We start from the raw sequence: 25,165 nt of genomic DNA on the forward strand, positions 1-25,165 counted from the left end.
CTCCCTTCTCTTTTGAAAGTACCAGGATTCCCATATACAAGATCTGTGTTAGGGTTAGGATTCACATGTTGATTTTCACTAGAAAGTGATAGAGGGCAATTTTTAAACTGAGAAACTTAAGTTGGTTTTTAAAACCTGGTGTGATAGTGTCAAACTTTTCAATGTCTTTAGGTCCATCTTGTTACCTTTAAACCTGCTGTGCACTTAAAGCTTTATTAGATCTTGCAAAACTAAAACTGCCATCATCACTCTGCGTTCCTGTGAAGCACATCTTGTTTTCTTTGAAAACACTAATTTCTTCTTCAGTGCTTTCTTTTCTATAATACATGCTCTGAGAGTGAAGTTAAATTGCCATAGGCAGAAGGTAACAGATTTTTGTGTGTGAGTAGAACTTTGCTTTCCCCATTCTCTCTGCTCAGATAGCTTGCTAATGCTTTCTCCTCCTTCTTTTAACAACTCTGTTAAAAACCACAGGAGATGTAATGGTTGGTCCATTAGATGGAAATGTTGGGAACAGGGAACTTGATGAGTTGTTACTTAGGGTTGGGGGTTTTTTTACAAACTTTGCTATCTGAAAAGAAGCAGAAAGATTTTTTGAACCAAGAGGCCCCCCCTGATATTTAAAGAAGAATAAGATTGCCCACAGTAGGCTTCTTCCTCAATCATTTTTCATGTTTCCTGTGAATAACCTGATTTTAATAGTGAGCCAAGGCAGTTTAGCTAAAATCTGCATATATGAAAGGCTTTGAACTTGAGAATTAGATTCTTTATGTGCTTTTTGAATGTGTTGCAGCTCACTCGGACTACTGTGGAAGCATGAATGTAAAGGAGTTTTACAGAGAAGATAGACATCTTGGTGTGAATGAGGAATCAATATGTAAGTATAGTGATTAATGTTGTCTCTCAGCCTTGGGCTGTACACCAGGTTGTTGCTGTAATAGTAGTATCAGACACCCCGTGACACTGTGGAAGCTACAAAGTAAATATTTGCTTTGCACTTCCATGTAGAGGGTGACTGGTGATCACCTGTTGTTGTAGTATTTCCCCAAGCAAGTTTTATTGCACTGAATTTCCTTAGGGGTTTTTGGTCTGATAACTGATACTGTGAAATAGCCTTGTTCACCTTATCTTGTAACAATCTTGGCTTGATCCTGGCTTTGTCCCATTAATCAACTCTTACCACAACCAACAGGTGATGACTGTAAGGGGAAGAAACATCTTGAAATGTACACCACAGACCACATGCAATCCTCATGGGCCAAAAGGGTAGCAAGGACCATTTGGCACACCTTTTCTTCTGCAGGTTGACTTGGACCTTTTTTGTTTGCTTTTATTTTGCATCGCAGTCTCACAATGTTAATCATACATGATTTGTGTTTGGGGTTTTTCTTCCTTCCTTCATCTGTTAAAAGTGTAAAGTGCCTAGAAAACTAACATAGTTAACACCTTTCTTTTCTGACTTCTTGCTCTGATTCTGGCTGTTTTACAAGCTTGGCAGGATACTTACCTATAAGTAAAAATTAGTAGGAATCGTGTACATGTTGTATGTTAGAACAAGTCAGATTGTTAATTTATTGCACTTTGGGGAAATCTGTATGCTTGATAGGTTGAAAAGCTGCCTTTTAATAAAAGCAAGGTATGAGGTACTGATATGCAGATTATTTGAATAAAGGAGTTTTAACATTTTATTTTTGTTCCAGTGATAGTCAATTTTTACAGGAATCTTATATAGGGGTAGACTCTTCCCTGTGAGATGAGCGTTCCCTAGCTTGAATGACAGAGGCATCAAGGATCTGTTGAGTGCTCTTTGTTCAGCAAAAGAAAATGATTTGGGACACTTCAGTCACCTAAATGATTTGCAAAACATTGGGTTGGTATATCTATAACCCCTCAGATTAACCCAGACATATCTGCTATTCTAAAAATGTAGGATTATTTTCTAAGCATCCTACGTAGTTTGTTCTGTAGAGCAACCAGTCCTAGTTGTGGATTTAGTAATTTTTGGCCTCAGTGGGCTTTAAGTTACAGCATTTTATTATAGTGCCTTGGATGGAGGGTTTTGATGGTGGTGGTTTTGTTCTCTTTAAGAGATACAAAACTGTCATGTTGAACATCCTTAGGAGCACTCAGCTTAATGAAAATGTACTGCTTGCAACTTTTAGTACAGAATACTTTATTTATCAATATTTCTTAGACATCACTGGAATTTAAAATTTTAATTGTTCCTTCTTCTGCACAGTAACCCAGATAACAGATTTGGTGTATAATTTGGAACAAATAAGATGCTTCTAAAGTAATGATGTGCTTAAAACGTGTTTTTATGGTAGTACTCTTTTGCTATCCTCTGCTACACTTTGCATGTTGGATAAACATGTAACAAAATGTAAACTTTGATTTTGGAATAGTAGTATTCTAACTGCACAGATGCTGTTTTTCATTCTATCTCTGTCCATGAGAATTCAATTGCTAAATTTTCTTGGTTTTACTTGGCTTCATATTTATTACTGGCTTGCTTTACTTTAAAGTAGTGAAGAACCAAGTTTGAGTTTACTGAAAGGTATGGTTTAAAATTCTGCAGAGCATGTAATGGGCAGGGGATTGAGTGTGTTTTACTGCATGTACTGAGAAGAACCTTCATCTCATTTGTGTCAGTTACCACATGGAGTTAATTTGTTATAATCCAGGTTACTTTATGCTTCACGTGTTGCGAACAGTGGGAGCAACGGGATGGCTTGTGTCTCAGAAGGTGTTGTCTCTACTTTGGCTGGCCATTCTTTCTCCAGGTTACTATTCTAATCCATGTGTGTGTGCCTTGCCTGTTCCTTTTGACAAACTAGGAATCTGCAACATGTGGCTTATCTTAATTCAGCTGTGCTTGTGCTTGTGCTGGAGCTTTTGTATCTTGAAATGCATGTGCTACTTTACTTTCTTTACTGACCAAATTAGGCTTAATGAGAAGGTATATTTCTGTTCACAGGAGACTAATCAGGCTGTTTCAAGGGGGAATGAGTGTGTGAATAGCACTGAATGTGGGGTGTCAGGAACAGTGGGGTGTGTTTTTAGTTTGGCAGTCATTTCCTGTATTGATATTCCTCTTACCAAAAGCTGATGCTGCTAATCTGTGCAATTCTTGAAACCTACTGAAGTCTCCAGTCCATGATAACTTGTGTTCAAACATTAATACTGAGTTTCCAGTGAGATAGCAGTGTCATAACAAAGGAGCACTTCACCTTCTTGCATGGCTGTTGGTTTTGTTGAGTAGCTGATGTTACAATGCTGTTGTACTTGTGATATCTAGATGTCTGTAAGCTGCATGCATTGCCTGTACGTGTGCATTTCTCTGCTCTGCAAAGCATTGTTGGCCACAGCTGCGTGTCCCTCTGCTTGGTTTCTTTGAACATGTGCTGCAGTAATTATATTTCACATTCCCACTTTTTGTCTTCTAGGGAGGGCAGCTGCTGGCATGTACAGGTTGCTTAGAACTGGGTGGTATCAGCTTGTTACTCTGATGTCTTTGCTGAAGGTGTTTCTTGTAAAAAGGTGTGTATCCTTTGAAAAAATTCGTTTATGAGCAAGTTATTTACCAGTTGTAATATGAAACAATTTATGATAAATGTATTGTTTCTTGTAAACTTTCCTCTCTCTTTCTCTAGATGCCTTCCAAAGAACTACAAGTCATTACTGTTTCTTATCCCACTCCTGTTTCTACTTGGTATGTCAATTCAGTTATCATACAAATTGATGTGTGTACTGCAGCTATTCTAAAATCGCATTTTTAGTTGGTTTATGAAGAAGATGCAGAAGGAGAAAAGAGCAAGTTTGTGAACAGGACAGTAATTCAAGCTTTCAGAGTACTGACAAGTCAATAAACTTTCCCCATGAAAGGAATACCCTTGATTTAATTGCACAGAGCTCTTTGTAGAGAGTGGCTGAGTGAGTAGGTGCTTTGAAGTCCTTTTTTCTTTACCTCCTTTCATAGGTGTAGCAGTGAAAAAGTGGGCTGTGTGCTCCTTGCTTTGATTGTTGTCAGTCTCAATAAAAGTGTTGTTAGGTTCTTTTACCAACTCGTCCTAAGTCTTTTTCCTATGCTCTAGACCATGTTTTAGTTGCTTAAGTTACTGTTCACTTTAAATTGGTTAGTAGACAGTGTTCCAGATCAGCTGTCAATTTTGAAATAAATTCAGTTTAAAATACTTAGTAAAAGTTCTGGGCCATTTCAGAAAAGCAGTTTCAATTCTTTGTGTGTCCTAAAAACTTGCAGCTATTTTGTGGAGAAGATGAAGCTTCTCGGAAACCTGCAGTGGGGTTTCAAAGTCCTCTGTACTAGGGTGAATAAGGAAGGAAGAGTTCACCCTGTGTAGAAAATGCTGCTACTTCTCACTAAGATATTGCAAAAATAAGTGTAATCTTGTGAAATGCTGTTTTATTTCCATAAAGGCCTAAGTTTACTCCCAATTTTATTAGCTCTTACACAATGGGGTGTGTAGTAAGTGGGGTGTAAGGCAACATATTTTCCATGGAGATAAAAAGCAGCACTTACATCTGCCTTCAGAAAACATGGCCTGTCTTAATCAGTAAATGTGATCAAGGTGCCAGAGAAGCAGTAGTACGAGATTAAGATTATATCATCATATATATAAGTACAAGTTGCCTCCCTTGCAATTGTGTGAGTGGTACTGATGGATGTTCCCTGATATTCTTGGGTGCTTGAGTTAAAAATTTTAAAGCTGACTCATAGTGAGTTTTGTTTAGACTGGAGAAGTGTCCATTGTGTGGCACCTGTCTGGCAAACTAAAGGTAGCTTCTGTCCTTATGTAAGAAGAAATTTGTAGATATAAGCAGTCTGGAGGGAGAAATATTTTGAACACACATTGCTTTTTGTTTCTGTTCTAGGTATGTGGTTCTGGGGGTTTGATGGCTTCATTTCATTATTACCTCCACTGAACTGGACAAGAGTTGACAGAATACAGAGAACAGATGATTCCATTCGTGTTCCTGAACCACAGGATGATTCTTTTCATTCTGTGCAACCTCCAAAGGTAAGGGAGAACAGTCCAGGGAAGAACTTGCATATATTTTAAGACTTCTTAACTCCTCTGTCTTCAGGATTTTGCAATAGCTATTTGATGCACAAGGATAATTTTTACATATTAAAAAAATTACCTTTATCCCTCAGGATACCATAAATATCTTTGATTTTGGTCGGATAAGTGAGCTGGAAAAGCAAATGGCTGCCGTGTCTGACAGATGCCATGACCGTAATGAAGAACATAACAAAATGATGCTTCTGCTCCATAATCTTCAAGATCAGGTTGCCAAGATGAGTGACAAAAGTGAAACACTGAAGCTTATAAAAAATGTGATGAGTCAATATATTAAAGATATGAAATTGGAGGAAAAGGTAAGATAGTTAATGGTTCCTGATCCTGATCAAAGTGTTCTGTTTTACTAATACAGGTTGTTATCAATTGACCATAGGATTCTTTTTCTGCTACAGAATTAACCAATAGGTAGTAAGTGCCTGGGAGTAGTCATGGGCATTTGTTCCTCCTTTGTTATTGCTGACAAAGGATTAATTCCCAACAGGTGGCCTAAAGTAGATTCTTACATAGCTGAAAAGTAGCTGGATTTATCCTGTTTCCATACAGATAAAGAATACTATAGGAAGGACTAGTGACAAAGCAGGGGTTTTGTGGTAAACTTCCCTCTGTATCACCCCTACTACTGCTGAATCAGACTGCTATATTTATTACACATTCTGTAATTTCTCACAGTACCTGCAGGATAAATCACTTAAACATTCACAAAATGGAATGAAAATAATGCTTTGCAGAAAATATCAATTATGGTATTTGTGCTCCAAAAAGCAAATACACCCCCTTTTCCCTCCCTGTTTTTTAAGACTGACTTCCTGGCTTTACATCAAGAACATGAGTTGCGCATCCTGACGCTGGAAGACCTTCTTAGAAAACTCTCTGCTGAATCCAAGGTATTGAAAGTGAGCTTGGCTGACTTGTTCTGATTGTAACCTGTTGATAAAACAGACCAAGTTTTTTATTTGCTGTCCCAAACACCAGTTCTCTTTACTCTGGCTATTACAGTTCTTTAAGTCTCAAAACTTGTTTTTTGCTCCCCCTTCTTGGAGGGGGTTTCAGTCCAAAGATTAAAAATTATTCACTTGGTTGGTGGTGCAGGTTCTATTTGGAATAAAACCTTATTATACAGAGGTAAAAACATAGTTGTGGGCACACAGTCCTGCAGGGGTGGTGCTAGAATCTCTTATTTTCATATAACATTCTTTATCTTCTTTCTGTCACTTGTGTTTCTTCATATATGTTAAAACTAACTTCTGTATTTTTTAGGATATCCAGAAGGAGCTTGACATAGCCAAAGTGAAAACAGTGAGGTATAAGCACTTTTCAGATACACTTTGCTTTTTCAGCTCTGGTGACAACAGACAGTGATTTATGTGTGTTGTTCTTTCCAGTAAAACAATCCTTTTCTTGTGTCAGTTAACTGACCCTGAGGGTTTGTATTGTCAACAAGAGCTCTTCTGTCTTACTGTAGATTGCAACTGGGATGCTGAACATCAGCACAAGACCCACCTCCAGTGTGGGGGCAACCCTGCAACTACATTTTCACTAGAGAAAGCTGTTTATTTAGTAGAGGAGAATGAGTGACTTCTTGTCCTCTTATAAATGCATTAGAATTTTCCCTCAGATCACTTAGTGAAGTATACAGTAACTGCTTTTGGTGGCCTTTATGTTTAAATTCTTGAATTGTATCAATTGTATCTAACTTTAGACTGGTTTTGACTTTTTGGCGACTTTCCACTCATGTACTGTGTAATACTGGGATTAAAACTTCAGCACTTCATTAAGTAGTTTCCCCAATTAGAAGAGGAAAATAAACACTCATTTGCTGAATTGTCATTTAAATGGCTTTAGAGTGATGGCTGATACCTTTTTCCATAGCATACACTGAACACTGATCTTTGTTGTCGTATGTGAGCTGCTGCTTTAACTCAGCACTTCCTCTGAAGTTATTCTGGTTTGAGTAAGGTAGCCTGAAACTCTTTTTAACCAGTGGCAAACTGTTTTGCCAGAAACCTTTAAATTCCCCCAAATCTATATATGTTTATTAACTTGGCAGCCTGTTGATGATCTGAAGTCATCCCTGCTGGATTTGTCTTTGAATATAGGAATTCTATGTAAGCCTAAAGTACCATCTTCAGAGTTTACTATGTGTATTCTGGTGAATAATTAAACTAGGAGAGCACTTTATATTAGACAAGTGCATTCTCATACCTTTGGGATTTGATGGAATGATTCAGACTACTCTTTCCTAATTACTGGCTCCTTGTTTTTGTCAGAGATGATGATCAACATAGTCAACTTATGTCCAAAATTAAAATGTTGGAACTGGAGTTGTCTCAGATGAAATCAGAGCTGTTATCTGGGGGAAGCGTGAAGACGAGTTGCGAGAAAGTCGATGCCATTCATGAAAAAGTAGGTTCTGCAACTTCTGTAACTGTCCCAGCAAAATTTGGTATTACTTAATTTTGTTCACTGACTTTCTTGAAATGTACTGAAACGAGTAACATGGGGGTAGTATTAATCTCAAAGAATGACAGTGTTTTATTTAGGGGTACTGTTCATTTTTCCATTTTTGTGTAACACTTTACTAGACAAGAGTTTATAGGTTGTTTTCTGCAGTGGCAGGGGTTTGCATCTGAGAGTTGTTTCTAAAAAAACATGCTTAAGTTCTTTTGAAGGCTTTAAAAGGTCTGACTAGAACATAGCTGACAAAATACAACAGTAATTACTGATATATGGGATTATCAACTTTGACTTAAATACCATCTTGTAATACTGCTCAAATATGGTCTAGCTATGTGCCTGTTTTATATGAGTATTACTTAACAGTTGATGAAAAGTAATAATTTCTATTACAATTATTAATGGCTTCTACTAGGTAGATGCCCAGGTCAGAGAATCTGTCAAGCTGTTGCTTTTTGGTGATCATCAAGAAGACCTTCCCGAATCACTTCTCCAGTGGCTTACGTCCAATTTTGTGAGCAAAAGTGATCTGCAGACTTTGCTGCGGGATCTGGAGTTGCAGATCCTCAAGAATATCACTCTCCATATGTCTGTTACAAACCAAAAACTAACATCTGAAGTAGTCACAAATGCTGTGACTAATGCAGGGATTTCTGGGATCACGGAAGCGGTGAGTTTAAGTTCTCAGAAGTTAAACTGTAAAGAGTTCTTTTACGGGCATTTTGTGGAACATGAGTGTCGACATAAATGGTGATGATTTTGAGGGATGTCAGGAACATTCACTGAAACAAGGAGAACTACAGAAAATGCTTTAGAAGTGTATTCTTGCAGCATTACTCCTGCCTGTTGTGAACATTTGTGTTTGAGTTCAGTGTGCTGTCTTGAAAACTGAAGAATTCCCAAGGAGCAAGTATACCAAAGAAATGCAGCTCAGGGTCTTGGGAGGGTGGGTGAAATAATTCAGCTTTTAAAGAAAACAGGGTTCAAGATGTAGTGTGAATTTGTATTTTAAGACAGACAACCATGCATTAAAAATGGCCTCTTGTCTTGATAGAGGCTTTCAAAGACTTGTGATGAAGTGCAGCATCTCAAAAAGATGCTTGCAACTTCACAGATATGTATATATCAATTATTTTATCACTTGATCTTATTGAAATATTTCTCTTTCCATTCTCCTATGTATACATCTGCAGCAAGCACAGATTATTGTAAATAATGCACTGAAACTCTACTCTCAAGACAAGACTGGAATGGTGGATTTCGCCTTGGAATCTGGAGGTAAATAGAGGAAACACCATTTTTCCTATTGATGGTTTTAGCATTATTTACTAGAAATCTTACAGTGAAGAGTAGAGGTTAGTAGAGCTTTCTTGTGTGTTGCCTGATCATCAGTCTACTGCAATCTGTGATGGTGTTTACAGGGTTGTGTATGAGCTTAGGTGTGTGTGGACAGGGATAGAACAGTTCTCAGCACATCTACAACTAGATAAAAAAGGAATTAAAAACCTTTGACGTATTCTTAAAATAACATTGTACTTGATAGAAGCTTTATACCCCCAGAAAATTGTTTGCTCCTAACAATATATTTAATATGGTATTCATTATGCTTTATATAAATCTCATTAATTACTCGTTTCTTCCTGAAGACATTTATTTCTGCTAACCTGATCTATCTCTTTTGAGGTGGCAGCATTCTGAGTACTCGCTGTTCTGAAACCTATGAGACCAAGACAGCATTAATTAGCCTCTTTGGAATTCCTCTGTGGTACTACTCTCAGTCTCCCAGAGTGGTGATTCAGGTAATTAAAGGCCAAGTAAACAAATTCAGCAATGTTATTTTGTGTTGGGTGGATCGGATTGGGTTTTTTTGGATGCTGGGTGTTCCTGTCTGTAATATATTGAGGGGCACAGGTACTTGGAACTATGTTCTTAAGAGTGGGATTCTTCTGGTAGTCCCTGGACACAGCTTAAGTCCTACTCTAGCAAAATTTAGACCCTTATAGGAAGCTTGGGTGGTGCATTGGACTTATGCAAAGTGTGAGCACTGGGAGGGTTCCTGTTGAGAAGTAATCTCATGGTGGGTCTTCAAAACACTGCTGGGAGCTTGGGTGGATGTGGTGAGTTCCTGAAGAGTTCCACCAAAGAGATTATTTCTGCCACTTGCTATCTAAGACTGTTCCTAAGAATTCAGAATTCATTACAACTCTCCATTACAATAATGGATTGTTTTTCTTGCTGTGTCTCATCTTGTTCTCTCCACTTTCCTCCTGTCTAGCCGGACATGTATCCAGGAAACTGCTGGGCTTTCAAAGGATCACAGGGCTATCTTGTAGTGAGACTTTCAATGAAGATCTATCCAACTGCCTTTACAGTGGAACACATACCAAAAACACTTTCACCAACAGGGAATATCACCAGTGCTCCTAGGAATTTTGCAGTATATGTAAGTTTGTCTCTGAATTTATGTTGATGTTTGTACACATAAAGAATATTTGTGTTCCATACTTTGGAAAATAATGCCTTGAGGGAGGACAGATGAGATGATGTTAGTGTTTCAGTCATTGCTCTCAAAATTGAATATATATTTTTAGTAAGATTTGAGATTAGGAATAAGAAGTGTTAAAACTAATTTTGGGAGAGTTGTTTCTCTTGCTTTACACAACAGTAAACATTTTTGGAGGGAGACGATGGTTTTTAATTTATTCTAGTTCTTCATACACTTTATTGTTTCATCCTTCCTCCTTCTCCTGGCTTGATAGTTTTCTGAGTGCTGCCTGTTGATACTCAGATGCATAGACATGCTTCTAGTTTTGGTTTGATTTGAAATTTGATGGAAGCAAAAATCTTTATCCTGTTGTTACAGGGTCTGGATGATGAATATCAAGAAGAAGGCAAGCTTCTAGGAGAGTATGTCTATGATCAAGAAGGAGAGCCACTGCAGATGTTTCCAGTGATGGTGAGTCTGGATTATTAGATTTAAAGTGTCAGGAGAAAGATACTTTCTACCTCAGCTTCTACAGTGTCCAGCTGAGAATTTTTCCTTCACTGCTCATTGCACACAACCACAGAAAATAAAAGTATCTGCCTCAAAACCGATGGCTTTAATAGATAAGGGAGGAAGGCTTGTTGCCATCTGGACACAAATGGTGTGAAGTTGCTAAACATATGAAGAGTCTGTTTCATGCTGCTTCTGACTCACTTATAAATAAATAATTGTAATCCAAGGAAGACTTTGTTCAAAGGGGCAGAAAATTCCCAAGCTGTGACTTAGCTATTAATGACTGTTGGTAGCTGCAGCATCTAAGAAAGCCTCAGTTGCAGGTGTTTATACCAGCAAACCTAACTCTGGCTCGTGTGTTTGCTTTTCCCTTCTCCAGGAGGAGAATGAAGACGCATTCCAGATAGTGGAGCTGAGGATTTTCTCTAACTGGGGCCATGCAGAGTACACCTGCCTTTATCGGTTCAGAGTGCACGGGAAACCTGCCGAGTAAAGCACACTACAGCTCGTTGTACATTTTGTTCCTAATCTGTATATACCGGAGAGCCTCGAACACTGGAACCTGGAAAGGACGAGGATGCAGGAAACACACTGCAGAACTGTTGGTCCTCTGATAAAGGCAGAAGACTGTCAGCAGAAATGTATAAAAAAAAAAAAATCGATTTTTATTTGCTCTAACGCTCAGCTTGTAATTGCCAGTTCGCTTCACGTTTCTGTGTCCATGCTGAGGGAAATAATGCATGCAAACAGCTCTGGTTCATAAAGCCCAGTTGGCAAACAGGTGACACATATTTTATTACAAATGAATGTATAGGGGGTTTTTTTAAAAGAATAAACCACACTTTCTGCAACTAGGAATCTGTTCTTTTTTAATCCAGGTCTTAACTGCATCCTTCTGGTAGGTTGGCACCATGAGCCAAAAACTGTGGTATGTTTTGGACACTGACTGTGGCTAAAGGTGTCCTTCAGTTGACCCTTGGTTTTGACCTTTTTGGTGGATCCAAAAGGGCTTCTTTGGTACATGTTGAATATAATAAATACTATTGTCAGGGAAAGCTAACACAACCAAAACCAGTTTAAACACCAGCGACTGAGAATGCTTTACTGTAATTTGTGGCCGTGAATTGCTCTAAAAGTCAGGGATAACTTTCAGTAACTGAAGTTATTTTAAGGCATTTTACCATGGCAACTTGGCCAGTTTGTTCTTTTTTAGTGTTAATTCCAAATCGACCTTGATGTACTGACTGTCTGGATCGGAGCTGATAAACCTGCTCAATTGCTCAGTAAACACTGGTATACAGCAACTGAACAATATTAGTATGTCAAAAGCAATCTCTGTGGGATGAGAATTCCTTAGACTGGTTCATTGTTACACTCCATAAATGTACTGTGAGAATTCAGTGTGTGGAAAACAAGGCTGAAGTAATTCTCTCCACGTCACACTTACAAGAGGGACTCTTGCTCAGCGCTGCTGTTGCAAACACACGGGCATTCCTGATCCTCCCCAGAAGCCTTAGTCGGGTGTGAGATGATTAGAGTTGCTCCCAGAAGCAACATTTCCACGTAGAACGAGATGAAAACTGCTTATTGCCCCCCTTAGCATTGCTGCTTTTCAAGATCCTTTTCAGAAAAAGATTCCTGAACTTTACTTGTACGCAGAATTTTTATCTTGCTGTTCTAGTGCGTTTTGTAGTTAAGAGAACTGTTACCACATGGACCTGCTGACTGGTTTTCTGAATAGAGTTACGTATGTTGCACAACAGTCCTCGAATGTTTAAATACAAAAGTCTCCATGTGAAGAACTGTTTTTTCACTTGACTTAGAGACATAACCTATGGCCTACGCAGAGGAGTAGATGACATGTACAGGTGTTTTCATACTATAGGTTACATATTTAAAATTAGAATTATCCTGTGTAAATTGAAATTAGGTAGCTGAGGGGGGGAATATTTTGGATAACACTAACTTATTTTTAAAAAAAGCAAGATAGGACTTTGTGCAATGTATTTTTGTAAATGCTTTTCGAAATGTCTGTTATTCTTTGCTGCCTCCAAACTGACAAGATGCTATTGAGATGTTTAAATAAAGAGTTTTAATTTTTGAAAGTGCATGTAATACTTGAAACGAGAAATAAAGCTTCTTTTCTGTAATTTTTTTTTTTTTTTGGATCAGCTGCTTAAATAACTGAGGAAAAAGACTAATTTAAGATTTCTCCCCCCTCCCTGAGCAGGGTCATTGCTCTTGAGTGTTCTGGGTGAGGAGAGGGGGCTTAAGTTGGGCTTTTCCTGGGGAAGGGGCACACAGCTCTGAGGAGCAGCATGTGTTGAGTAGATAAACATCACACTGAACTTCTTGAAGAAAAGCCCACTTTGGTAGTTGCTGGATGACTTTTCATCTGTGTGAAATGTGTATGGGGGGTGTCGTTTAATTCCTGTCCTCAGCCTCGGCTGCGTCCCTGAGCCAGAGCAGCGCCCAGCCAGCGTTACTCCCTGCGCTCCATCACCCATTCCTTGATTTTTTTTAATATGTTCTGCCGTTCCCCGGCGGGTTCGGCGGTGCCGGACCCGCTCCCGGGAGCTCCTTGCTCGCCCTTCCCGGGGCCGTTACCGTTACCCCCCGCCCCCGTGACGCCGCGCGCAGCTGCGTGGAATGAGCCTCGCGGGCCGCCGTCCGTCAGGGCGGAAGTCGGGCAGCGAGGGGCCGGCGCTGCGTGCGCATGCGCCCCCCCCGCCGCCACGGCCCCTCCCCGTGCTCCGCGCTGATGGCGGCGGCGATCATGGCGGCCGAGCAGGAAGCCGCGAAAGGCGGCGGCGGCAGGAACCGCGGCGGCGTGCAGCGCGTGGAGGGGAAGCTTCGCGCCAGCGTCGAGAAGGGCGACTACTACGAGGCGCACCAAATGTACCGGACGCTGTTCTTCAGGTAGGGCCGGGCCGCGCCGCGCCGCCCCCCCCGCCCGGCCTTCCAGAGCCTTCCCACGCAGTGGGCCCCGTCGTCGCTCGCCGCGCCCGCGACCGCTTTCCATTGGCCACCGCTCCCGTCCATCTCGGAGTCCCGCTCCCTGATTGACCCGCAGGGGGGCGGGGTGGGGCGGGCGCGGCGGGGCCCGGGCCGGGCCGGGGAGCGGCGGCCGGAGGGTCCCCCGGGCCGGCCCTGCCCCGGCGGCTCCGAGAGGGACTTGAGGGAGACCCCGACCCCAGCCCGGCTGAGGGAGCGGCGGGTCCCCTGCCCGGTCCTTGCCCCGGTGACGCGCGGCGGTTGTTGCGTTAAACTGCCCAGAGGTCACGGGCAGCGCGGAATTTAACCCCCCCCTTCTCCCCAGTGCCTCTCGGCGGCCCCACGTCCCGGCGAGTTCGAGTGATGGTCCCCCGGCCTTCCCCCGGGGCTCGGCTCGGGGCTCGCCCCTGTCCCGGGCTGCGGGGCCGTCCTGGAGCTGAGCCCTTCGCGGCCTCTGCGCTGCCAGCTCGGCCCAAATGTCAGCGCAGGGGCTGTGTCAGGGTCTCGGGGTTTGAAGGTTGACTTACTCGGCCGGGACACAGGGCTACTTTGTTACAGGGCACAGCCACCTGTCGGAAAGGGAAAGGGGCAGCTCAGCGTGGCTAAAGTCGCCTGCATGGAGGAATTTTTAAGAGTAAATTCCACCCGATGTATTTGTGTATGTGACGGAGACTAAGTAGAGCAGGCCTGGGCATTTATTCAGAAATGTTGCTGCTGCCTCTTACGTCATAAGGAAATTATTTTTATTGCAAAATTTTTTCAGATTTTATGTTTCACTGCAACTTGTAGTGGTCACACTTTCTCTCATCAGCATTTAAAATATAGGCCCTCGTGTTCAGGGGCACAGAATAAGGTGTTTGTTCCAGGGGCTTCCATGGTTGGTCCCAGCTTTGTTTTGCTTGTGGCTCTACTGGGAGAGGTCAGGAGGGAAAATTGCCTTCACAGAATCCATTGGGTTGGAAAAGGCCTCTAAGGTCATCAAGTCTAGTCTTTGACCAGTCACCACCTTGTCAACTAGAGCAGAACACTCAGTGCCACATCCAGTTGTTTCTTGAACCCTTCCAGGGACTACGACTCCACCACCTCCCTGGGCAGCCCCTTCCAATGCTTGTCCACCTTTTCTGTGAAGAAATTTCCACCTTCCCTGTCTTGTGACTCCTGTCCTCAGACCTCATCTGAGTTAGGATAGGAACAGGCCTGTGACAAAGCACAGAAAAATAGCAGCCAGGGAAGAAAGTCCTTGATGCACAGTTCTATTTCTGCTCCCAGTGTTCATCAGACAGCCTGCCCTGCCCTGCCCCCGTGTACCATCAAATTAAAGCAGTTCATTCTGCCATGACCCTCTGATGGGATCAGCGAGGCACCATCCAGGCCTTAAGACTTAAATTGTATTTGGGAATAAATCTAAATTTAAGACAAAGCCTGGGCTATTTTATAGTAGGGATTATGTGATGTGGTGTCTGCAGTGGTACAAAAAGTCTTGGCTCAGCGGGTCACTTCTCCTCCAGTCCTCTGGATGTATTAACTCACATACTTTGCTTAAGCCTCCCTGAATTAATTTGGAATCAAAAATTCTGCCTTTTCTGCCTACCAGGAGGTGCTCAATTAAATGAAAAGGTGACATTTGCATGGCTGGGAAAAGAGCTTCCTTCTAGGCAAAAAGGTGAAATGTGACTGTGAAACTTGTTTGGAAAGTCACTGCAGCCAAAAGAAAGTGCTGGATACTCTTGTCAGTCCTCTGTAAAATGTGTTAAATATCAGCATTTTTCCAGAGACACGTTAACACAGATTGGGATGACCTCAGCTCTGGAATTGTGATTGGGATAGCCAGTGCTTATTCCTTTTAAACACACTGGCCTGTAAAACGTTAGTCTGGTCTGTCAGAGGTTAAACTTGAAATCCTGACTCAGTTTTATACACTGAGATGAATTTGAGGGTGGAGGAGGGGAAGAAGTGGAGGAGGAAAGATTACCATAAGCCAGCCTCCTGCAGAGTTATTATCCCTCCTTGTGATCCACAGAGCAGGTGGAAAACTGCTGTTCCTGCCTGACCCTGAGCTCTGAAGAGGAGCACCTGGGCTGGTGGTGTCACTCCCCAGGCTGGCTGGGCTGAACCCTTCTCTCTTCATGATTTGGTGACTGAGTCAAACTTCCAAGTGTAACATCCTTGTGACATCAATTTCTATTTTCCTGACATTGCTAATGATTTTTCTGGTATGAATAATATGTTCCAGGATTTCCATTGTCCTAAATGCCATTTAGAGCAGTACCATCAATATTTATTTTTTATTGAATAGAACTTTTCTTATGAAAGTTCTTTTAAAAAAACCGTAACACTTTAAAATGTATTTTATATCGTGAAACCGTTTTCAGCATCTTTTAGTATCTTCTGTAATAATTCCCAGATTAAGAGCTCCCAAATAGCATTGTGAGTCTGCTGGAAATAGAACTCGTGGAAGTGGATCCACACTGAGTCAAACTCCTAGAAGCAAATCTGGATGTGAGCCCAACTATAAAAACATTGGAGCTGTGGATCTGTTTGACTCACATGAGGAACATTCACCGTGCTGATTGCAAATCCAAATTGTTGAGGATCCTTATTCCAACACATCACCATTGTTTCAGTTCTGCTGCTTTGTATAAGAGACCTTGGAGTTTGTGGGAGCTGCTGAGCAGGATGGGAGGACTGTCTCCTTCCTTGTTTGTTGTCTGTGTGATGTTACCAGTAGGGCCTGTTCCTGCAGCTGTCACGTGTGACAGGAATCTTGGGCACAGCACAAGAGCTTTGGGATGCACTGCTCCATCCAGTTGTCCCCCTGGTTAGTGTGACACCCCCCATGCCCTCTCTGTCCCACCACCCCCTGACTGCTTCACCCCAGAGATACCAACCCCTGTGTTACCCCACGGGGACTCTGAGGCTTTGGGTCACCTTGGGGGACCTTGGGGCTGCAGCAGCAGAAGGGCTGCCCTGATCCCCAGGGAATGGAAAGGGGTGACACGGGCACAGCCCAGCCAGGTGTGGCACAGAGGACAAACCAAACACTGCAGCTACTAAAGCAGCATGGTCAGCTTATCTCTGCTGATAGGAGAAAATCAGCTGCTGTTATTAACTACTGAGAACACAAACTTCTTGAGAAGCAGTTAGGAGAAATGGAATTTGGAAACTATGTCTGCTGCCACACCTAAACTGGGCTTTTATGGGAAATGCTGTGCTTATGATCTAGAGCTTTAGTTACTGGTAGTGATGATGTGCAGGAGGCTGCAATCACAGCTGTGTGGTCAGAGGCTCCTGAGGTTGAGAACAAGTTCTTTCATTCCTCATTTCTTGGTTGACTCTTAAGTAAGGAAGATGGAAGCTGCAGCAGGTGTGTTTTGAAGCGTTATATTTTATTTCTTTTAAAGTGTCATATGGTGAATCTTGCTGGCTGATGTCCCCTGGCAGAGCTGTAATGGTCAGAGGGACTTAAACCAGTAGAAAGGAGACATCAGCGAGGAGAGGGCTGGAGTCACTTGGGCAGTGCTGGGTGTGTGAGTTCTCCAGGGGCTGTTCCAAAAATTGTTTCACTGGGATGGCTTCGGTAAAGGCTCCAAAGTGACCTTCTGAGTGGTGTAGTTCAGTGCATTGGCATGTTTTACTCAGGTGAACCCCTGGCATTATTGCCTTTTCTTTGTTCCAGCCCAAATCAGATTTGTAGCTCTCAGTTTTCATTCTTATATCCTTTGCTTTTGTTCCATGAAGTCTGGAGCAGAAAACAAATTGCAACTTGCAGTTAAAGCTACATCATTATTGAAACTAACCTGATTTCAAAATAAATCATTTGTTGCCTTTATTTTAAATTTTAATGATCTTTGAATCCTTTAAGTATAACTAACTTCATGGTAATTTTTATCATGGCTTTGGTATTTTTTCAGGTATATGTCACAAGGAAAACATGCAGAAGCAAGAGAACTTATGTATTCAGGGGCTTTGCTGTTCTTCAGTCATAACCAAGTAAGTCACTGGTTTTGTGTGTGTGGTTTGGGTGGCAGGGGGTTGTTATTCCAAGATTTTGAGAGATGAATGGTGAGTTCTGAGGGGTAAATGTTTGGGCTAATTGCTTTGTAATCTTTTGTTTTATCTCTTTGTTGAGCCTTTCTCCACAAAGAAGGATTATGCCAAACTGGAACACGCAGCAGAAGTGTTTGTGAGCATCCAGACAATAACCATGTTTTGCTTTCCTGGAGGCTTCTCTTTTGATGCCATCAAATTACTATAATTTTTTTATAAAGGAGGGCTGAGACTTGATGCTGTGCCTTGGCTGTAGACGTTGATAAAAGTATTAAACCCGCTGCTGCCAAAATTCTGGCTGATGTTTTCTTTTATGTGCTCATACATTCATCACTGCCAGTGTGTGTCTGTTTTGTAGCAAAACAGTGCTGCTGATCTGTCCATGCTGGTTCTGGAGTCCTTGGAGAAATCGGATGCAAAAGTAGCAGAAGACCTTTTAGGTGAGGTGACCTTTGCACTCGGTTTGATGGTGTTCAGCTGTGCTTTCCCTTCACAATGACTGTTGTTAATAGTCTTGAAAGCTGCAATCCTGTTTGGATGCATTCCCACATGGCTCAGGGTTACCTTCCCCATAGAAATGGACTGGGGGGAAAGTTTATTAGAGAATAATGGATGCCTGATAACTTCGTGGGCATGCTTGGAACTAACATCGCTGCCTGTCTTAAAGATGTATCTTATAAATGCACTAGAAGCAGCAGATCATGTTATTTCTCTTAATGCTAAATATTTTTTAATCTTACTGTTTCTAGAAAACTTGGCTAAATTGTTTAGTTTAATGGATCCAAATTCTCCTGAACGAGTGGCTTTCGTATCCAGAGCACTAAAATGGTCCAGTGGGGGATCAGGAAAACTTGGACATCCAAAACTACACCAGTTACTAGCTATTACCCTGTGGAAAGGTAAGAAAAATCAACTGGCTTTTTTGTGTTTCCCTTTGAAAATATTGAAAGCAAGATATTGTATGAGATCTACTTTGGAAATAATCTAAGAAAACTGAGATAGAAGAGATTGATGGAGTTCTACCATTATCTGATTTTTGCAATAACATCATCTTAATGTTACTAACAGGAAAAAAAATGGAGCTGTAGCTCTACATTAGTGCAAACCTCAAAACAGAACTGCTGTAAGGCTCTCTATAAATCACAGATTGAATCTTTGGACATTGAGGTAGTTTGATTGTGTCATTAGGAGGAAAATTGCTGGGGAGCAAAGCTGTTTTGTTGGTGAGGATTTTTGTTTTCAAATCCTGGATAAACATGACAAAGATTGAAATACTCCACCTGGTATCCAAAACAGTCTCTGAACTGTAAATAAGTACTTTTTGAGAAGTTGACCAGCAGGCTTATTCCAGAATGGATGCTCTTGCCTTTTATTTGTGAGCCATTTTATCACTTGTGATGGGATGTCAGATAAACACAAAATGATCTAAATAATTATTTTAATTGTGGATGATAGCCAGTTTTTAAAGTCTCATGTTCAAAACATAACAAAGGTGATTGAGAACAGTTGAATACATGCCATTTCTTCTGTGGTTTCTCATGAGTAACTGTGCAAAATGATCATTTATTTTACATTTTTCAGTAGCTGCCAAGTGATGACAGTGGTTTCATGTAACAATCCTGACCCAGTAATGGTCAACACTGCAGCTCATCATGTCTGCTTGCCATAGGCAATCCCATAGCTCCCATGGACTTACCTTAGCCTGATGGCTGCTGCCAGCCAGAAAGGGAGGATTTTCCTCAGAGCATTTGAGTTAGAAGCTGAGCTACAATTAGGATAAGAAACAGTTGCATTCTGAAAGTAAAAATCTCCATTTTGTAGCTGTCTGCTCACTGTTCTCTTGAAAAGCAAAATGCCTACATTTCCTTAGTCTGTATTTTTTTGAGTTTCAGCAGAAAAGACTCAGATTTTTAAAACAAAGCTTTCAAATTCCAAGAGTTAGCAGCTCTCAGGTTCTGTCATTGCAGTGATTTTTGCACGATGCTTTGCTTCAAGTTCTAACAAATCGTTGCCATTTCTTACACCTTTTTCCTGTATAATTGCTGTTCTGTTCAGCATATGGAAGCAATTTTAATTTTGATAGCGAGAGTGGGCTAAGCTAAAAATAGGAAATGCCTTCTTTCTGTGCACTTAGAAAGAAGGACGCTGAAGGTGCTGTTTGACTTCTTGGTGCACATGGTCTAATGTGGAATTTCTTGAGGAAAGCATGTGAATTGTCAACATGCAGTTAGATAAAATGATATGACCAAAGTTCAAGCCAGTGGTAGCTGGCATTGAATAAACTGTATTTAACAGCAGTTTTTCAAATGTATTTAAGTTAAAATTTGTTATTATTTCCCTTTATAAGTTGTCTGTAACTTATAAACTTTTTGCTCGTTGTCTTGTTTATATACCACGTGCGCAGCTGTTGTTCTTTTACCAGCTGATAAAGTACAAGCCTGATAAATTTTGTTTCTGCACTCAGGTACGATGAACTGATTTCTTAAAGGCCTTTTTCTTTTTTTCTTTTTCTAGAGCAAAACTATAGTGAATCTCGGTATCACTTCTTGCACTCCACAGATGGTGAGGGCTGTGCAAATATGCTGGTGGAATACTCGTCGTCCCGCGGATACCGCAGTGAGGTGGACATGTTTGTAGCTCAGGCAGTACTACAGTAGGTGTTAAACTTCTGTGCAAGTATTTTGCTGAGACCACATTGTGTTTTGGGACCAGTTTAATCAGGGTAACTGTGGGTTTAACCATGCATCCTTTTCGAAAGAAACTGTGTAACTGGCCAGAGCTTCTGAAAGTCATTTTGTGTGGTAACAACAGGAGAAAACCCTCTGAAAACTGGTGTGTTAAATTGGTCAGATTGGAGAGGAAAAAAACCAAACAACCAACGTATTTAGGTTGAAACCTGAAATCCTGTTAATTGCCTGAAGAATTAATGCAATCTGTTTGACCCTGAAAGCACAATTCTTAGCTTTGTTAATACCACTTTACGTCCAGTTAGGGCTTACCTTGATGTTCTTACAAAGACTGGACCTAAGCAGGCTCTGTATTTACCTTTAGCACAGTTCTTGCTCTCAGTCTCATCCCCAGAGACAATTTATCCTGGTCACCCTGGTCCTTTAGCATCAGCATTATGGCTTTTGGTTTGACAGAGTCGCTGCTGGCTCTCGTTTACTTCAGGCATTTCTTTTGTAGGAGGTGGGAATGCAATTATGTGCTTTTGCAGAGCTCATGTAGAATGAAGGTTGACAAAGCCAATTTTACTGTGTTTAATCAGCTGATGGCTTTCTTCAGTCAGGGAAAGCAGCTCATGGAGGAGTCTGAGGAGGAGGTGGAGACAGAACTATGTGGCAGGGAGTCAGGGAGAGAGTAGGTGTTGGGGGAGAGGGAGGAGGTGTGAGCAAGTTTGTCTCTTTTGGCAGCACTGAGCTGTCATATCAGATTTGTCCTCCTTTCCATAGCTGGTTGCTATAGATTGCTGTGATTTTGAGCAGTAGCTCAAATCCTTTATGGAAATCCAGTATAAGCAGGACTCTTAAGCAATTTTATGGGGCTTTGCTCGGGGGGGGGGAATTCTGGGCAGAAATTAAGAGACTATTTTTTCAGTGTTTACACAGCACTACTACTGCATCTTTTACTGGCCTATATCTCAAATACTGTGCTAAATCCTCTTACATAGCAGTTTATACTCTAATGAAAATAATTGCAGTTCCTTGCCTAGCAGTGAGGCAAAAGAGCCCCAAGCCCTTGCACATGTGAGGGTGCACAATTAGAGGCCAGCCTGCCATCAAAAATGAGATGGCTCGTGGCAACCTTCCTAGGCCCTGCTGACAGCATTTGTCCCACATAAAGGCCCGTTAGGCCAATGGGGCTGGCAGAGATTGCCAGTTAAATTAGCTGGACCTGGATGAAGATTTGATCAGTGTGGGAGATCAATCTGTTGGCTGGGGACAAATGCCTTGGGAGCTCAAAGTGTAGCTTTATTATGAGACTTTTAGGCATGTGTGTTGAACTTATTAGTGGTCCTGATGCCACGTTATTTTGAGGTGGTGCCAAAAGAATGGCAGAGTCACCGTCAGTGACAGATACGTACTGAAAGGAGATGTGTTTTTCCCTCAGCACAGTAATCTCTGGACCAGTAAATGCAATATCATGTTAAATGTGAATTACAGGCTAGCCAGTGTTTCCATGTTTTGATTAAATTGATGCTCTCTATTGGTAACCATCCTGTGTACAAGCTGCTTAAATCCTGGTTAAACTCATTCTTTATTATTTAATGTCTGTTTTTCCTCCCAACCTGCCTATTCCACAGTGTATTCTAGTAGTGATTTTCCCCTTCCTCAGTTGATGGCCAAACCATTCCCAAAGATGTACATCTCTACCAGTGGGGTTTTGCCATCAGTTTAAGCCTGAGATGGCCTCTGTGCACAAATGAAGTAGATTGTTGAGCTTTTGGCTTCCCTTTTTCTTTCTGCGTGTGAAACTGTTTTTCTGCCTTTTGTTTTTAACTTGCCCTGTTCTCTTTCCTTTTTCAGATTTCTCTGCTTAAAAAATAAGACCAGCGCATCAGTTGTTTTTACGACATACACACAGAAACATCCTTCAATAGAGAAGGGCCCACCCTTTGTTCAACCACTGCTAAACTTCATCTGGTTTCTGTTGTTGGCAGTTGATGGGTACAGTCTGATTTCTGTCTTGTTGTTCTTGGTTTATTTTTCAGTTGTTACCGAGATTACATTTTTGGTTGTTTCCTTTCTAGAGGAAAACTAACAGTATTTACAGTATTGTGTGAACAGTATCAACCTTCGCTGAAAAGGGATCCCATGTATAATGAGGTGAGTTACTCATAAACAGGATTTAACCTCCTGAATTAGTTAAATAATAGCTGGTTGTCTCCTGTTTTGTGACTTGTAAATAGAAGTTGGTGATGTACCTTGTGTGGGTGACTGTTGCCCATAGTATTTCCACCAGTAAATGGAATAAATGACATTTTTCTTCCTCTTGTGTCGTTTCAGTACCTAGATAGAATAGGACAGCTTTTCTTTGGAGTTCCACCCAAGCAGACCTCGTCCTACGGAGGATTGCTAGGTATGGTTGGTTTGTAGGGACCACCAGACTTACATAAAACATCTGTGCTGGAAACATAATCTGTTTTCTAATGAATTTATAGCTCTTTCCATAGCCTGTAGAAACAGTCCCTGCTGTAGAATACAGGATTAATTGGTTGCATGTGATATTAGTTTGGTGGAGTTAATAGACTTCTCATCTTTGAGAAGGGGAGAAGCACGAAAATTACTCTTATGGTTAATTTTTGACATTGTGGTATAACTTCCTAGTGTAAAGAAGCATCTTACTGGTGTTAAAGCTTAATTTCCTCAGACTTCAGTGGCTGATTTTCCTTAAGTCGAGTCTGGGGCTCTGTTAGAGTTCTAACACTGCCCTTCTACAACAAATGAAAGGGAATAGAGAATTTCAGCCCTCATTTCCTGGCTCTTGAGTAAAAGGTAAATAAAATTGAATGTTTTCCCTTGAGAACTAAGCTTCTTTGTTTGTAAACTGACTTGAAGCTTTAACTACAAATATCAATTCACTGATACCCAAAGTTTGGTGAAAAACATGAACATCACGTTTTTACCATCTGCAATTTGCTTTTCAGCAATTCTGGCACCTTTAAGTGCATTTGAATTTCTAACAGGTTTTTTACAGCGCGATGCAGGACTGTTGCTGCCTTTTTGAGAGTTTTACCACTGCTCTTGTGGTTGGGAGTGTTTTCCCCTCAGGGTGCAAGTGTAGCACATAAATATGTAACTTTGATGGGTTTTTCCAGTGTATTGTTAGAGAAGGAACAGCATCAGTAAACAGCAGCAGTCCTGTGTACGGCTAACAGTGTGCAGCTTCCCAAATCAATATTCTTAATGGACACCAGTGTGAAAATACTAATGTCTTGCTTCAAAAAACACTCTCCTCTTAGGTTTTTTTTTGGTTGTTTGTTCTTGTTGGTTTTTGTTTGTTTTGTTTTTTGTTTTTTTTTTGTTACAGGAATCTGCACCATAGCAGGATGAAAGGAGATCAGTTAAAAGTTTTTGAGACGAGAATGTAAAACTAGCAATTTTAACTGTCCTGTATTTCATTCTAGGAAACCTTTTAAACAGTCTGATGGGAACTGGAGAAGATGATGACACAGAAGATGGTCAGGAAGACAGCAGTCCTATTGAGCTCGACTGAATGTTGTTGTCATTGGGTGCCGTGTAAATCTGATGATTCGATGACTCCAAAGACACTTTTGGAATTTGAATCCTGCGGTTGTTTCTTGGCGCCTCAAAGGGCTCCTCTGGTCTTTTAGAAATGGTTGCTGAAATGTTTATAATGTCGGTCTATATTATTTATGTAAAAAAAAAAAAAAAAAAAGAAAGATACCAACAAAAAGTAGCCAAACGAACCAATCGGAGCAGTTGTTAGTGGGTTTCCGATGCAGCGGCTGGTGACTGATTAAAATATAGTCTTCTGCGGTTTCTGATGCAGTATTCCCTTTTGCACAGTAATTCAATAAAGCATAAACATGGGTCTTGTCCTTCATGGCCTGCCCAGTACCTGTTATGAGTACCTGCCCAGGCTTTCTGTTATGAGAAAGCCTCCTTGACCTCTGCCCTCTCCAAGGAAGATCTCGAAAGGCAGGGGGAGCAATTGAATAATTTATTTGCGAGGCTGGTGCCAAAAGTCCTGCGAGACGAGCCGAGCAGCATAATTTGAGATGCACATGCAAGAGACATTGATAGAAGAACTCGCTTCCACTGCCATGAGTAACGTGCACACCCTTCATACTGCCTGTCCCTCTCCCCAGGGTCTGGCTCTGGCCGAGCCCACACGTGTGTTTTTAGCCGATACTTCCTGAAAAGCACAAGATTTGAATTGCTCTTGAGTAAAAGCCCATCAGTGGAACGTAGGTAATTGGCTTCCATTTGGCATCTAAAATACCTCCTCTGGCTTGTGGCTCTACTCCTTTGGAACAGATTCTTTTTCAGTGTAAGTCCATAACAACGTCCAGGCGACGGCATGACAGTGACACGGTTTGCCGTGAGCAGTGTACGTGTTTGAACTGAGCTGTGTGTAAAGAAAAGGGATACTGCAGAACTCCTGGTTCTTTATGATATATTTATTTTTCTTGGGTGATTGATTCATTTAACATTTTCTGTTAAAAAGAATAAATCAATAAATAATGGAGTAACTTCACCCCTCAGCAGTAGGCATAGCCATTCTCCATCTCCTCTGTAATGCAGCACAGTCTGGTGCAGGGAACAGATGAAAGGGTGGGGAAACAATGCTTTATTTTTTCACGATGAAAATAAAAAAGCTTAGATTAATAAACAGCAATCATGCATGGGGGAGGGATTAATACAAATTTATTGACTGTATGAAAAAAAAAAAAGGCATTGACAGGAAGACTTTGTGTTAATTGTGAAGTCTCAAATAAACACTTTATACCAGGATGTGCAATAGTGCTGCTTTCTGGGAGATTTCCATGCGGAGATCTTAGTTTCCTTGCTGTTTTTTCCACTCTGCATTTGACTGTGGGTCA

At 41.3% G+C, this 25,165-nt stretch overlaps 2 protein-coding genes across 14 annotated transcripts in view; both read left to right on the forward strand.

The window, feature by feature from the left end:
• SUN1 (Sad1 and UNC84 domain containing 1) overlaps window positions 1-12,662 on the forward strand; it is a 33,041-nt gene extending 20,379 nt beyond the window's left edge. For 7 of the 11 annotated variants that reach the window (XM_032703945.1, XM_032703942.1, XM_032703948.1 and 4 more), the window contains 16 exons: window positions 794-877; window positions 1,193-1,303; window positions 2,685-2,783; window positions 3,447-3,540; window positions 3,654-3,712; window positions 4,894-5,039; window positions 5,177-5,401; window positions 5,903-5,989; window positions 6,363-6,406; window positions 7,373-7,508; window positions 7,975-8,229; window positions 8,753-8,837; window positions 9,243-9,358; window positions 9,835-10,002; window positions 10,423-10,515; window positions 10,937-12,662. In XM_032703945.1, the coding sequence (XP_032559836.1) occupies window positions 794-877; window positions 1,193-1,303; window positions 2,685-2,783; window positions 3,447-3,540; window positions 3,654-3,712; window positions 4,894-5,039; window positions 5,177-5,401; window positions 5,903-5,989; window positions 6,363-6,406; window positions 7,373-7,508; window positions 7,975-8,229; window positions 8,753-8,837; window positions 9,243-9,358; window positions 9,835-10,002; window positions 10,423-10,515; window positions 10,937-11,050 (1,916 nt within the window). In that variant the 3' untranslated portion in view covers window positions 11,051-12,662. The remainder of the gene's footprint in view (window positions 1-793; window positions 878-1,192; window positions 1,304-2,684; window positions 2,784-3,446; window positions 3,541-3,653; window positions 3,713-4,893; window positions 5,040-5,176; window positions 5,402-5,902; window positions 5,990-6,362; window positions 6,407-7,372; window positions 7,509-7,974; window positions 8,230-8,752; window positions 8,838-9,242; window positions 9,359-9,834; window positions 10,003-10,422; window positions 10,516-10,936) is intronic. The other 4 variants (XM_032703947.1, XM_032703952.1, XM_032703951.1 and 1 more) reach the window with 2 other exon arrangements.
• A 594-nt stretch (window positions 12,663-13,256) lies between these two features.
• Window positions 13,257-25,076, forward strand: GET4 (guided entry of tail-anchored proteins factor 4). 3 transcript variants are annotated; one of them, XM_032703957.1, is made up of 10 exons: window positions 16,326-16,369; window positions 16,892-16,915; window positions 17,463-17,541; window positions 17,957-18,038; window positions 18,348-18,497; window positions 20,113-20,251; window positions 22,125-22,265; window positions 22,349-22,424; window positions 22,605-22,677; window positions 23,726-25,076. In XM_032703957.1, exons 1-10 carry the CDS (start codon window positions 16,341-16,343, stop codon window positions 23,812-23,814), a joined length of 882 nt encoding a protein of 293 aa, XP_032559848.1. In that variant the 5' UTR covers window positions 16,326-16,340; the 3' UTR covers window positions 23,815-25,076. The 3 variants fall into 3 exon arrangements, with proteins under 3 accessions (XP_032559847.1, XP_032559848.1, XP_032559849.1); XM_032703956.1 differs by lacking the exons at window positions 16,326-16,369; window positions 16,892-16,915 and adding an exon at window positions 13,257-13,476; XM_032703958.1 differs by lacking the exon at window positions 16,892-16,915.
• The last annotated feature ends 89 nt before the right edge of the window (window positions 25,077-25,165 follow it).

This window comes from Chiroxiphia lanceolata, chromosome 16 (genome assembly GCF_009829145.1).
Source record: "Chiroxiphia lanceolata isolate bChiLan1 chromosome 16, bChiLan1.pri, whole genome shotgun sequence".
NCBI lineage: Eukaryota > Metazoa > Chordata > Aves > Passeriformes > Pipridae > Chiroxiphia > Chiroxiphia lanceolata.

What these genes read in the sequence shown, in the direction of transcription:
- GET4 (XM_032703956.1), top strand. Translation starts at nt 13,274, where the DNA reads ATGCGCCCCCCCCGCCGCCACGGCCCCTCCCCGTGCTCCGCGCTGATG. An exon ending in TACCGGACGCTGTTCTTCAG is followed by an intron (nt 13,477 to 17,462) that starts GTAGGGCCGGGC and finishes GTATTTTTTCAG; the next exon opens with GTATATGTCACAAGGAAAAC. An exon ending in TGTTCTTCAGTCATAACCAA is followed by an intron (nt 17,542 to 17,956) that starts GTAAGTCACTGG and finishes TCTGTTTTGTAG; the next exon opens with CAAAACAGTGCTGCTGATCT.